The 12781-nt window shown below is 48.7% G+C and overlaps 1 protein-coding gene across 2 annotated transcripts in view; it reads right to left on the reverse strand.

Annotated features, from left to right (window-relative positions):
* Positions 1–12781, reverse strand: part of LOC140410344 (opioid growth factor receptor-like protein 1) — an 88133-nt gene that overhangs the window by 3213 nt on the left and 72139 nt on the right. For both annotated transcript variants that reach the window (XM_072498352.1, XM_072498351.1), the window contains one exon: positions 10239–10387. In XM_072498352.1, coding sequence (XP_072354453.1) covers positions 10239–10387 — 149 coding nt within the window. The remainder of the gene's footprint in view (positions 1–10238; positions 10388–12781) is intronic.

Here is a 12781-nt window from a genome sequence, read left to right on the forward strand (position 1 = left end):
TGTCCAGGAAGCTTTTCTAACACAGTATGTAGATTGTCCGACCAGAGGAGAGGCAATATTGGATTTAGTACTGGGTAATGAACCAGGGCAAGTGATAGATTTGTTAGTGGGGGAGCATTTTGGAGATAGTGACCACAATTCTGTGACTTTCACTTTAGTAATGGAGAGGGATAGGTACGTGCAACAGGGCAAGGTTTACAATTGGGGGAAGGGTAAATACGATGTTGTCAGACAAGAATTGAAGTGCATAAGTTGGGAACATAGGCTGTCAGGGAAGGACACAAGTGAAATGTGGAACTTGTTCAAGAAACAGGTGCTACGTGTCCTTGATATGTATGTCCCTGTCAGGCAGGGAAGAGATGGTCGAGTGAGGGAACCATGGTTGACAAGAGAGGTTGAATGTCTTGTTAAGAGGAAAAAGGAGACTTATATAAGGCTGAGGAAACAAGGTTCAGACAGGGCATTGGAGGGATACAAGATAGCCAGGAGGGAACTGAAGAAAGGGATTAGGAGAGCTAAGAGAGGGCATGAACAATCTTTGGCGGGTAGGATCAAGGAAAACCCCAAGGCCTTTTACACATATGTGAGAAATATGAGAATGACTAGAGCAAGGGTAGGTCCGATCAAGGACAGTAGCGGGAGATTGTGTATTGAGTCTGAAGAGATAGGAGAGGTCTTGAACGAGTACTTTTCTTCTGTATTTACAAATGAGAGGGGTGATATTGTTGGAGAGGACAGTGTGAAACAGATTGGTAAGCTCGAGGAAATACTTGTTAGGAAGGAAGATGTGTTGGGCATTTTGAAAAACTTGAGGATAGACAAGTCCCCTGGGCCTGACGGGATATATCCAAGGATTCTATGGGAAGCAAGAGATGAAATTGCAGAGCCGTTGGCAATGATCTTTTCGTCCTCACTGTCAACAGGGGTGGTACCAGGGGATTGGAGAGTGGCGAATGTCGTGCCCCTGTTCAAAAAAGGGACTAGGGATAACCCTGGGAATTACAGGCCAGTTAGTCTTACTTCGGTGGTAGGCAAAGTAATGGAAAGGGTACTGAAGGATAGGATTTCTGAGCATCTGGAAAGACACTGCTTGATTAGGGATAGTCAGCACGGATTTGTGAGGGGTAGGTCTTGCCTTACAAGTCTTATTGAATTTTTTGAGGAGGTGACCAAGCATGTGGATGAAGGTAAAGCAGTGGATGTAGTGTACATGGATTTTAGTAAGGCATTTGATAAGGTTCCCCATGGTAGGCTTATGCAGAAAGTAAGGAGGCATGGGATAGTGGGAAATTTGGCCAGTTGGATATCGAACTGGCTAACCGATAGAAGTCAGAGAGTGGTGGTGGATGGTAAATATTCAGCCTGGATCCCAGTTACCAGTGGCGTACCGCAGGGATCAGTTCTGGGTCCTCTGCTGTTTGTGATTTTCATTAATGACTTGGATGAGGGAGTTGAAGGGTGGGTCAGTAAATTTGCAGACGATACGAAGATTGGTGGAGTTGTGGATAGTGAGGAGGGCTGTTGTCGGCTGCAAAGAGACATAGATAGGATGCAGAGCTGGGCTGAGAAGTGGCAGATGGAGTTTAACCCTGAAAAGTGTGAGGTTGTCCATTTTGGAAGGACAAATATGAATGCGGAATACAGGGTGAACGGTAGAGTTCTTGGCAATGTGGAGGAGCAGAGAGATCTTGGGGTCTATGTTCATACATCTTTGAAAGTTGCCACTCAAGTGGATAGAGCTGTGAAGAAGGCCTATGGCGTGCTCGCGTTCATTAACAGAGGGATTGAATTTAAGAGCCGTGAGGTGATGATGCAGCTGTACAAAACTTTGGTAAGGCCACATTTGGAGTACTGTGTACAGTTCTGGTCGCCTCATTTTAGGAAGGATGTGGAAGCTTTGGAAAAGGTGCAAAGAAGATTTACCAGGATGTTGCCTGGAATGGAGAGTAGGTCTTACGAGGAAAGGTTGAGGGTGCTAGGCCTTTTCTCATTAGAACGGAGAAGGATGAGGGGCGACTTGATAGATTTATAAGATGATCAGGGGAATAGATAGAGTAGACAGTCAGAGACTTTTTCCCCGGGTGGAACAAACCATTACAAGGGGACATAAATTTAAGGTGAAAGGTGGAAGATATAGGAGGGATATCAGAGGTAGGTTCTTTACCCAGAGAGTAGTGGGGGCATGGAATGCACTGCCTGTGGAAGTAGTTGAGTCGGAAACATTAGGGACCTTCAAGCAGCTATTGGATAAGTATATGGATTACGGTAAAATGATATAGGTGTAGATTTATTTGTTCTTAAGGGCAGCACGGTAGCATTGTGGATAGCACAATGCTTCACAGCTCCAGGGTCCCACGTTCGATTCCGGCTTGGGTCGCTGTCTGTGCGGAGTCTGCGCGTCCTCCCCGTGTCTGCGTGGGTTTCCTCCGGGTGCTCCGGTTTCCTCCCACGGTTCAAAGATGTGCAGGTTAGGTGAATTGGCCAATGATAAATTGCCCTTAATGTCCAAAATTGCCCTTGTTGTTGGGTGGCGGTGTTGAGTTTGGGTCGGGTGCTCTTTCCAGGAGCCGGTGCAGACTCAAAGGGCCGAATGACCTCCTTCTGCACTGTAAATTCAATGATAATCTATGATTAATCTAGGACAAAGGTTCGGCACAACATCGTGGGCCGAAGGGCCTGTTCTGTGCTGTATTTTCTATGTTCTATGTTCTATGTAAATCCCCTAGCTGTTATTTTAAAAACCTAATCAATGGTTTCCAGCCAGAAAATTCATTTGTCATTTTTTTGATAAAACATGCCTTTGTAACAACCAATTCAGGCAGTATAGCATTAGCATCTGGAGCTTTGCCTATGGCACGCGAGTCTAGATTTGCTAAACTCCTCCATTGTGGGTTCAATGGACGGCTCTCCCATGGCCGGCAGATTTTCTATGGTGTTTAGAGCTTGCTCAGTGACAGTGGTTTCCCTGGAGTACAACTCAAGGTAGCATTCCACCCATCTCTCCAACTGTTTATTGCACTCAGTGATTGATATCCCATTGATTTCAAGGCAGCTGTTTTCTTCGCTCTCTTCATACATGCCCCCAGCCTTCCCTCTGTCCAAGAACATCTAGTTATTCTCGCAGATTTTTAACTAGTAGTCATTGGTCACCAATAGGTTGTTGGGTTTTACTTCGAGCAGTTCTTAGTGCATTCTTCTTTCCACTCAGATCATTTTTTATTTGCTGTGGGTGGGCAGCGCGGTAGCATTGTGGATAGCACAATTGCTTCACAGCTCCAGGGTCCCAGGTTCGATTCCAGCTTGGGTCACTGTCTGTGCGGAGTCTGCACATCCTCCCCGTGTGTGCGTGGGTTTCCTCCGGGTGCTCCGGTTTCCTCCCACAGTCCAAAGATGTGCAGGTTAGGTGGATTGGCCGTGATAAATTGCCCTTAGTGTCCGGAATTGCCCTTAGTGTTGGGTGGGGTTGCTGGGTTATGGGGATAGTGTGGAGGTGTTGACCTTGGGTGGGGTGCTCTTTCCAAGAGCCGGTGCAGACTCGACAGGCTGAATGGCCTCCTTCTGCACTGTAAATTCTATGATAATTCTATGATAATAATCTCTCTTTTAATTAATGATGTGACAATGATGTTAGTCTTGGACCAGTCAGCAGTTTCTTGTTCTTGCTTCTCATTTGCTGAGAATATGATACTGTAAATAGTGCCTCAAAGTTTGTTCCATTTCACTTTTGCACTGTGGGAATGCGAAGAGTTCCTGTTAATCGAGTTGAGGAATGATTTTTTTTAAATCTCGGTTGGCAATATGGCTGACATTGATACAAGGACAGAATTTCCACTTTGAATTGAAAATGTCAAGGTTTACCATCCTCACCCTTGTGTACACCAGAGAATGGTCTGTATCATAGTCAGCACTATGGTAGCTGTGTGCTGAGATTAACTATGGTGATGATCAGATCCAGCTAGTGCCAATGCCATGATCTCGGATATCTCTAGGACACCCGATGGCATGGTTTGTTTGGAAAGAAGGTGATCAAGTTCAAGTAATCACTGTCTTTTCTCATTTAACTTTGCAAGACCATGACTTCTGAAGCAAGAAGACCCACCCACACTCGTGTTGAAATTTCCCAGTAAATATTCCTGACTTAGGTGGTCTGCCGATCGCAGTGTCAAGCTCCTCATAGAACTTGACTTTCACCTGAGTTGCAGCACAGGTACTCACCATTTGTTGGTGATTCTATCATTGACAGTAGTGAATTGCTTACAAAAAAGCCTACACTTTCCTCTAAACTTCTTACCCTGCCAGATGTTTTTCCATCAGTGATCAACTCTCAGAAAGCGACTTCCGGTTGCGGTGATGCCTAGCTAGCCGCACGTTTCGGCGGCTCCAGCTCCAACGGACCTTCGGGCTCTTTTAAGAGCCCCAACGGGAAATTTTCGCGCGACGAAACCCGGTGTGGGGTGAGTGAATAGGGAGTCCCCCCCCCACAACGAAAGAGGAAAATATCGGCGGCGGCGGCTGCAGCGCGAGGAATCGTCGACGAAAGGGACAGAAAGGGAGAAGACACAAGATGGCGGCGGAGAAAGCCCAGGCGACATGGGGGCCCGAGCAAGACAAATTTCTGAGACGGTGTGTGGAGCTACTAAAGAGGGAGGTGCTGACCCCGATGCTACAGGCAATTGAGGGGCTCAAGGAGGCACAAAGGACCCAGGAGACAGAGCTCCGCGCGGTGGAGCAGAAGGTGACGGATAATGAGGACGAGATCCTGGGCCTGGCGGTCAAAACACAGACGCACGAGGCACTCCATAAAAAGTGTATTGAAAGGATTGAGGCCCTAGAAAACAGAGCGCGAAGGAAGAACCTTTGGATACTGGGTCTCCCTGAGGGAGTGGAAGGAGCGGACTGTGGAGCTTATGTAAGTACGATGCTAAGCTCATTGATGGGAGCTGAGGCCCCTGCGGGCCCCTTGGAGGTGGAGTGGGCACATCGGATCCCGGCGAGAAGACCAAAAGCGGGAGAACCACCCAGGGCGACAATCGTGCGATTTCACCGCCTTAAAGATAGAGAAGAGGTCCTGAGATGGGCTAAAAAGGTACGGAGTAGTAGATGGGAGAATGCAGTGGTACGGGTGAACCAGGATTGGAGTGCGGAGGTGGCGAGAAGGAGGGCGAGTTTTAACCGAGCCAAGGAGGTGTTACACAAAAAGAAGGTGCAGTTCGGGATGCTGCAGCCAGCACGACTATGGGTCACGTACCAGGAGAGACACCATTATTTCGATACGGCGGAAGAAGCATGGACCTTTATTAAAGAGGAGAAATTGGATCGGAACTGAGGGACTGATACTGTAGGGAATGTTATTGATATTGTTATGGTTGATGTAAACAGAGAAGTAAATTGGGATGGGGGGAGACACTAGGAAATGTTGGCGCCGGTGAGGGGGGAAAGAAGGGACATAGGCGGAGAATGAGGAATGGGAGGGGGAGAGGAAAGGGAGCTGCGCCACAAGAGGCGGGTCAGATAAAGGGATGTTCCCGCGCCAGAAAGATTATGGCGGGAAGACAGGCGCAAGGCGGATGGGAGTTCCCCACGCCGGGGGGGGTCAAGGAGTGAGCAGGAGTAGCCGGGGTCAGTTGAAGTCAGCTGACTTGCGGAAGTAATATGGGGGGAGCAATCACGCTAGAAAGGGATCTAGCGGGGGGGTGGGGGGGGGGGACAACTGGGTTGCTGCTGCGGAAATCAAAAAGGAAATGGCTAAAGAGTGGGCGGACGGGGATGGAATGCGACGCCTGGGGAGCGAGTGGGAGCGCGGAGGCGGGATATGGGACTGGCCTAGAGAAGGTGATGGCTAGTCGACACGGGAGGGGGGCAGGTAGCCCCCTAGTGAGGCTGATCACATGGAACGTGAGAGGCCTGAACGGACCGATTAAAAGGGCCCGAGTGCTCGCGCACTTGAAAGGACTAAGGGCAGACGTGGCTATGCTCCAAGAGACGCACCTGAAGGTGGCGGACCAAGTTAGGTTAAGGAAAGGATGGGTGGGACAGGTGTTCCACTCAGGACTAGATGCAAAGAATAGAGGGGTGGCCATATTGGTGGGGAAACGGGTAGCATTTGAAGCAAAGAACATCGTAGCAGATAGCGGAGGTAGATATGTAATGGTGAGTGGCAGGCTGGAGGGAATGGAGGTCGTGTTGGTTAATGTATATGCCCCGAATTGGGACGATGCGGGATTTATGAGACGGATGCTGGGTCGTATACCGGACCTGGAGGTAGGAAACTTGATATTGGGAGGGGACTTCAATACCGTGCTGGACCCAGGGCTAGATAGATCCAGATCAAAGACCGGAAGAAGGCCGGCAGCGGCCAAGGTGCTCAAGGGGTTTATGGACCAAATGGGGGGAGTGGATCCATGGCGATTTCTTACACCGAGGGCCAGGGAGTTCTCCTTCTTCTCCCATGTCCATAAAGTGTACTCCCGGATAGATTTTTTTGTTCTGGGAAGGTCGTTGATCTCAAGGGTGGAAGAAGCTGAGTATTCAGCCATAGCGGTTTTGGACCATGCCCCACACTGGGTGGACCTGGAACTAGGAGAGGAAAGGGAGCAAAGAGCACTCTGGCGATTAGATGTGGGATTGATGGCGGACGAGGGAGTGTGTGGAAGAGTGCGGGGGTGTATTGAGAGATACCTGGAGGTCAATGACGATGGGGAGGTCCGTGTGGGAGTGGTATGGGAAGCACTAAAAGCGGTGGTCAGAGGAGAGCTGATCTCCATTGGGGCCCACAAAGGGAAAACAGAGGCCAAGGAAAGGGAAAGATTACTGGGGGAGATTTTAAGGGTGGACAGGGAATTTGCAGAGACCCCGGAGGAGGGACTGTACAGGGAGAGGAGACGACTCCAGACGGAGTTTGACCTCCTGACCACCAGAAAGGCGGAGGTGCTGTGGAGGAAGGCACAGGGGAGGAGGTATGAATATGGGGAAAAGGCTAGTCGCCTGCTGGCTCATCAGTTTCGAAAGAGGACAGCGGCGAGGGAGATAGGGGGAATTAGAGACGAAAAGGGAGCCACGGTGCGAAGAGCAGGGAAGATAAACGAGGTGTTCAAGACCTTTTATGAGGGACTGTATAGGTCCCAACCCCCAGAGGGAGAGGAGGGGATGCGGCAGTTCCTGGATCAATTGAGGTTCCCGAGGGTGGAGGAGCAGGAGGTGGAAGGCCTGGGGGCACCAATTGGGGTGGACGAGGTTATTAAGGGGCTGGGGAACATGCAAGCAGGGAAGGCTCCGGGACCAGACGGGTTCCCGGTGGAATTTTATAGAAAATACGTGGACTTGTTGGCCCCGTTGTTGGTGAGGACGTTCAATGAGGCCAGGGAAGGAGGGACTTTACCCCCGACAATGTCGGAGGCGACGATATCGCTAATTCTGAAGAGGGATAAAGATCCGTTGCAGTGCGGGTCCTATAGACCTATTTCATTATTGAATGTGGACGCCAAATTGCTGGCAAAGGTACTGGCATCGAGGATAGAGGACTGTGTCCCGGGGGTGGTGCACGAAGACCAGACAGGGTTCGTAAAGGGGAGACAACTGAATGTCAACGTGCGACGACTATTAGGGGTGATAATGATGCCCCTCAGTGGAGGGGGAGGCAGAGATAGTGGCGGCAATGGATGCAGAGAAGGCATTTGATAGGGTGGAGTGGGAGTATTTATGGGAGGTGTTAAGGAGGTTTGGGTTCGGGAACGGGTTTATTAGCTGGGTCAAACTTCTTTATGGGGCCCCAACGGCAAGTGTAGTCACGGGTCGGCAAAGGTCGGAGTATGTCCGATTATATAGGGGAACAAGACAGGGATGCCCGCTATCTCCACTGTTGTTCGCGTTGGCAATTGAACCTCTGGCCATGGCGTTGAGAGACTCCAGGAAATGGAGAGGGGTGATTAGAGGGGGAGAAGAACACCGAGTCTCGCTATACGCGGATGACCTACTGTTGTATGTGTCGGACCCAGCGGGGGGGATGATAGGGGTTATGCGGATGTTAAGGGAGTTCGGAGATTTCTCGGGATATAGGCTTAACATGGGGAAGAGTGAACTATTTGTGATACACCCAGGGGACCAGAGTAGAGAGATAGAAGGCCTGCCTCTAAGGAAAGAGGAAAGAAACTTCCGATACCTGGGGATTCAGATCGCTAGGAGCTGGGGAACCTTGCACAGACTTAATCTGACACGATTGGTAGAACAAATGGAGGAGGACTTCAAGAGGTGGGACATGCAGCCTCTGTCGTTGGCGGGCAGAGTGCAGGCAATTAAGATGATGGTCCTCCCGAGGTTCTTATTTGTATTTCAATGTCTCCCTATACTAATCACTAAGACCTTTTTTTAAAAAATAGTCAGGAGCATCACGAGCTTCGTGTGGGCAGGGAAAGTCCCGAGGGTAAGGAGGGGGTTCCTACAACGTAGCAGGGACAGAGGAGGATTGACGCTACCGAATTTGGGCGACTACTATTGGGCCGCCAATGTGGCGATGATTCGTAAATGGATGATGGAGGGAGAGGGAGCGGCGTGGAAAAGACTGGAGAGAAAGTCTTGTAAAGAGACGAGCTTAGAGGCGCTGGTGACGGCGCCGCTACCGCTCTCACCAAAAATGTTTACCACGAACCCGGTGGCGGCGGCAACATTGAATATCTGGGGACAATGGAGGCGACAGAGAGGTGTGCGGGGAGCCCTGGTGGGGTCCCCAATCAGGAACAACCATAGGTTTGCCCCAGGAAGAATGGATGGAGGATTTCAGAGCTGGCACCAGTTGGGAATTAGGAGGGTGGGAGATTTATTTATAGATGGGACGTTTGCGAGCTTGGGAGCATTGGAGGAAAAGTATAAGTTGCCCCGGGGAAACTTCCTTAGATATATGCAGGTGAGGGCGTTCACAAGACAACAGGTGAGGGAATTTCCGCTGCTCCCGGTACAGGGGATTCAGGACAGAGTGCTTTCGGGGGTGTGGGTCGGAGAGGGCAAGGTGTCAGAGATATACCGAGAGATGAGGGAAGAGGGGGAGGAGTTGGTGGGCGAATTAAAAGGAAAGTGGGAAGAAGAGCTAGGGGAGGAGATAGAGGAGGGTATGTGGGCTGATGCCCTAAGCAGGGTAAATTCCTCTTCCTCGTGCGCCAGGCTTAGCCTGATTCAATTCAAGGTGCTACATAGAGCACACATAACGGGAGCAAGACTGAGCAGGTTCTTTGGCGTGGAGGACAAGTGTGGGAGGTGCGGCGGAAGCCCGGCAAACCACGCACATATGTTTTGGTCGTGCCCGGCACTGGAGGGGTATTGGAAGGGAGTGACGGGAGTGAATTCTAAGGTGGTGAAGGCCCGGGTCAAACCAGGCTGGGGGCTAGCTCTATTTGGAGTTGCGGATGAGCCGGGAGTGCAGGAGGCGAAAGAGGCCGACGTTGTGGCCTTTGCGTCCCTAGTAGCCCGGCGTAGGATTCTACTCATGTGGAAGGAGGCGAAACCCCCCGGACTGGAGGCCTGGGTAAATGATATGGCGGGGTTCATAAAACTGGAGCAGATAAAGTTTGCCCTGAGAGGATCGGCTCAAGGGTTCTCCAGGCGGTGGCAGCCATTCCTCGACTACCTAGGGGAACGTTAGAGGGAAGACAGATGACCAGCAGCAGCAACCCAGGGGGGAGGGGGGGTGGGTGGAAGTTTTAGTTTATGTTAAACGATTAGATTACCATGTTGATTAGCCATTTGTTTATTGTTAAACTTTCTTTACTGTTATGTTTGATCTGTAAAGGGAAAAAATTTTGATCGAAAAAATTTCAATAAAACATATTTTTAAAAAACTCTCAGAAAGCCTGGTCTCTTGTTGGGAAGCGATATCCATGTTCAGTTTATCAAGTTCCCTGTCACTCACAGCTCACTACTGTGCAGTTATTGAACAATCGCAAGTTACTCTCAATTCTGTGCACATGATGTTCCTACTTGCCAATTGAAGAATTGGCACCTTTCTTTACTTATATCATTATCACCCCTTCTTTGCCTTGCATCTTGATTCCTTGTATTCTACAATCTTCCACTCTTCCACCGTATCACAGATATCCTCTTCGTTCATTTCCCCCTTCACCAAACTTCTTTCCCTGCCTCTGCACTTAATGACTCCCTATTGCATCTGAACATTCTGCCAGATATCTGTGGCATTCAATAGGGCTTGGGCAGCCTCCACAGAGGGCTCATTAAAGTCCTCACACACTTACTCATTCAGGTGCTGAAACCGTTCTTTCCAGTTGGAAGTTCGAGCCACTCTCCCAGTGTTCCTGTCCTCAAGTTTCAGTCCAAAAAAATCCAGCATAATTTCATAAACCTGGAGATAGTTATTCTTTGCTTTTTTAGTTTTAAGAAATTCCTATTGAAAAAGGTACAATAAAAATTTAATATGTAAACCTTTGATGTTTCCTTCCAAATCAGAGCCAAGTTTCACCACATTTACATCAGTGAATCATTCCATTACACAAATCCCTGCCATTCTGAATTTAGAGGTGGGGATGGTACCAGAGAATTGGAAATGTTGCACCAATGTTCAAAAAGCAGGAGGGGGATAATCTGGCAAGTACAGCTCAGGAAATGAAAGTCAACATTAGAATATTACAGCCTTCGGCCCTCGATGTTGCACCGACCTGTGAAACCACTCTAAAGCCCATCGACACTATTCCATTATCATCCATATGTTTATCCAATGACCATTTAAATGCCCTTAATGTTGGCGAGTCCACTCCTGTTGATGGCAGGGCATTCCACACCCCTACTACTCTGAGTAAAGAACCTACCTCTGAAATCTGTCCTATATCTATCTCCCCTCAATTTAAAGCTATGTCCCCTCGTGCTAGCCATCACCATCCGAAGAAAAATGCTCTCGCTGTCCACCCTATCTAATCCTCTGATCATCTTGTATGCCTCTATGAAGTCACCTCTTAACCTTCTCTCTAACGAAAACAGCCTCAAGTCCCTCAGCCTTTCCTCATAAGATCTTCCCTCCATACCAGACAACATCCTGGTAAATTTCCTCTGCACCCTTTCCAATGCTTCCACATCCTTCCTATAATGCGGCCACCAGACTGCAGGCAATACTCCAAATGCGGCCGCACCAGAGTTTTGTACAGCTGCAACATGACCTCATGGCTCCGAAACTCAATCCCTCTACCAATAAAAGCGAACACACCGTACACCTTCTTACATCTATGTACATGGATACCAAAATCTCTCTGCTCATCCACACTACCAAGAATCTTATCATTAGCCCAGTACTCTGTCTTCCTGTTACTCCTTCCAAAATGAATCACCTCACACTTTTCTGCATTAAACTCCATTTGCCACTTCTCAGCCCAGCTCTGCAGCTTATCTATGTCCCTCTGAAACCTGCAACATCCTTCTGCACTGACAACAACTCCACCAACTTTAATGTCATCTGCAAATTTACTCATCCATCCTTCTGCGCCCTCCTCCAGGTCATTTATAAAAATAACAAACAGCAGTGGCCCCAAAACAGATCCTTGTGGTACACCACTAGTAACTGAACTCCAGGCTGAACATTTCCCAACAACAACCACCCTTTGTCTTCTTACAGCTAGCCAATTTCTGATCCAAACCGCTAAATCACCTTCAATCCCATGCCTTCGTATTTTCTGCAATTGCCTACCGTGAGGAACCTTATCAAACGCTTTACTGAAATCCATATACACCACATCAACTGCATTACCCTCGTCCACCTGTTTGGTCACCTTCTCAAAGAACTCAATAAGGTTTGTGAGGCACGACCTACCCTTCACAAAACCGTGTTGACTATCCCTAATCATATTATTCCTTTCTAGATGATTATAAATCCTATCTCTTATAATCGTTTCCAAGACTTTGCCCACAACAGAAGTAAGGCTCACTGGTCTATAGTTACCGGGGTTGTCTCTACTCCCCTTCTTGAACAAGGGGACAACATTTGCTATCCTCCAGTCTTCTGGCATCATTCCTGTAGACAAAGATGTCTTAAAGATCAAAGCCAAAGGTCTGCAATCTCCTCCCTAGCTTCCCAGAGAATCCTAGGATAAATCCCATCCGGCCCAGTGGACATATCTATTTTCACACTTTCCAGAATTGCTAACACCTCCTCCTTATGAACCTCAAGCCCTTCTAGTCTAGCAGCCTGTATCTCAGTATTCTCCTCGACAACATTGTCTTTTTCCTGTGTGAATACTGACAAAAAATATTCATTTAGCGCCTCTCCTATCTCCTCGGACTCCAGGCACATCTTCCTACTACTGTCCTTGACTGGCCCTACTCTTACCCTCGTCATTGTTTTATTCCTGACATATCTATAGAAAGCTTTAGGGTTATCCTTGATCCTACCTGCCAAGGACTTCTCATGTCACCTCCTGGCTCTTCTTAGCAATCTCTTTAGGTCCTTCCTTGCTGACCTGTAACTCTCAAGCGCCCTAATTGAACCTTTAAGTCTCATCTTTACATATGCCTCCTTCTTCCTCTTGACAAGTGATCAACTACTTTAGTAAACCACGGTTCCCTCGCTCGACCACTTCCTCCCTGCCTGACAGGTACATACTTATCAAGGACACGCAGTAGCTGTTCTTTGAACAAGCTCCACATTTCAATTGTGCCCATCCCCTGCAGTTTCCTTCCCCATCCTATGCATCCTAGGTCCTGCCTAATCGCATCATAATTGCCTTTCCCCCAGCTATAACTCTTGCCCTGCGGTAGATACCTATCCCTTTCCATCGCTAAAGTAAACGTAACC

The sequence above is a fragment of the Scyliorhinus torazame genome, chromosome 4, assembly GCF_047496885.1.
Source record: "Scyliorhinus torazame isolate Kashiwa2021f chromosome 4, sScyTor2.1, whole genome shotgun sequence".
In the NCBI taxonomy this organism is placed as follows: domain Eukaryota; kingdom Metazoa; phylum Chordata; class Chondrichthyes; order Carcharhiniformes; family Scyliorhinidae; genus Scyliorhinus; species Scyliorhinus torazame.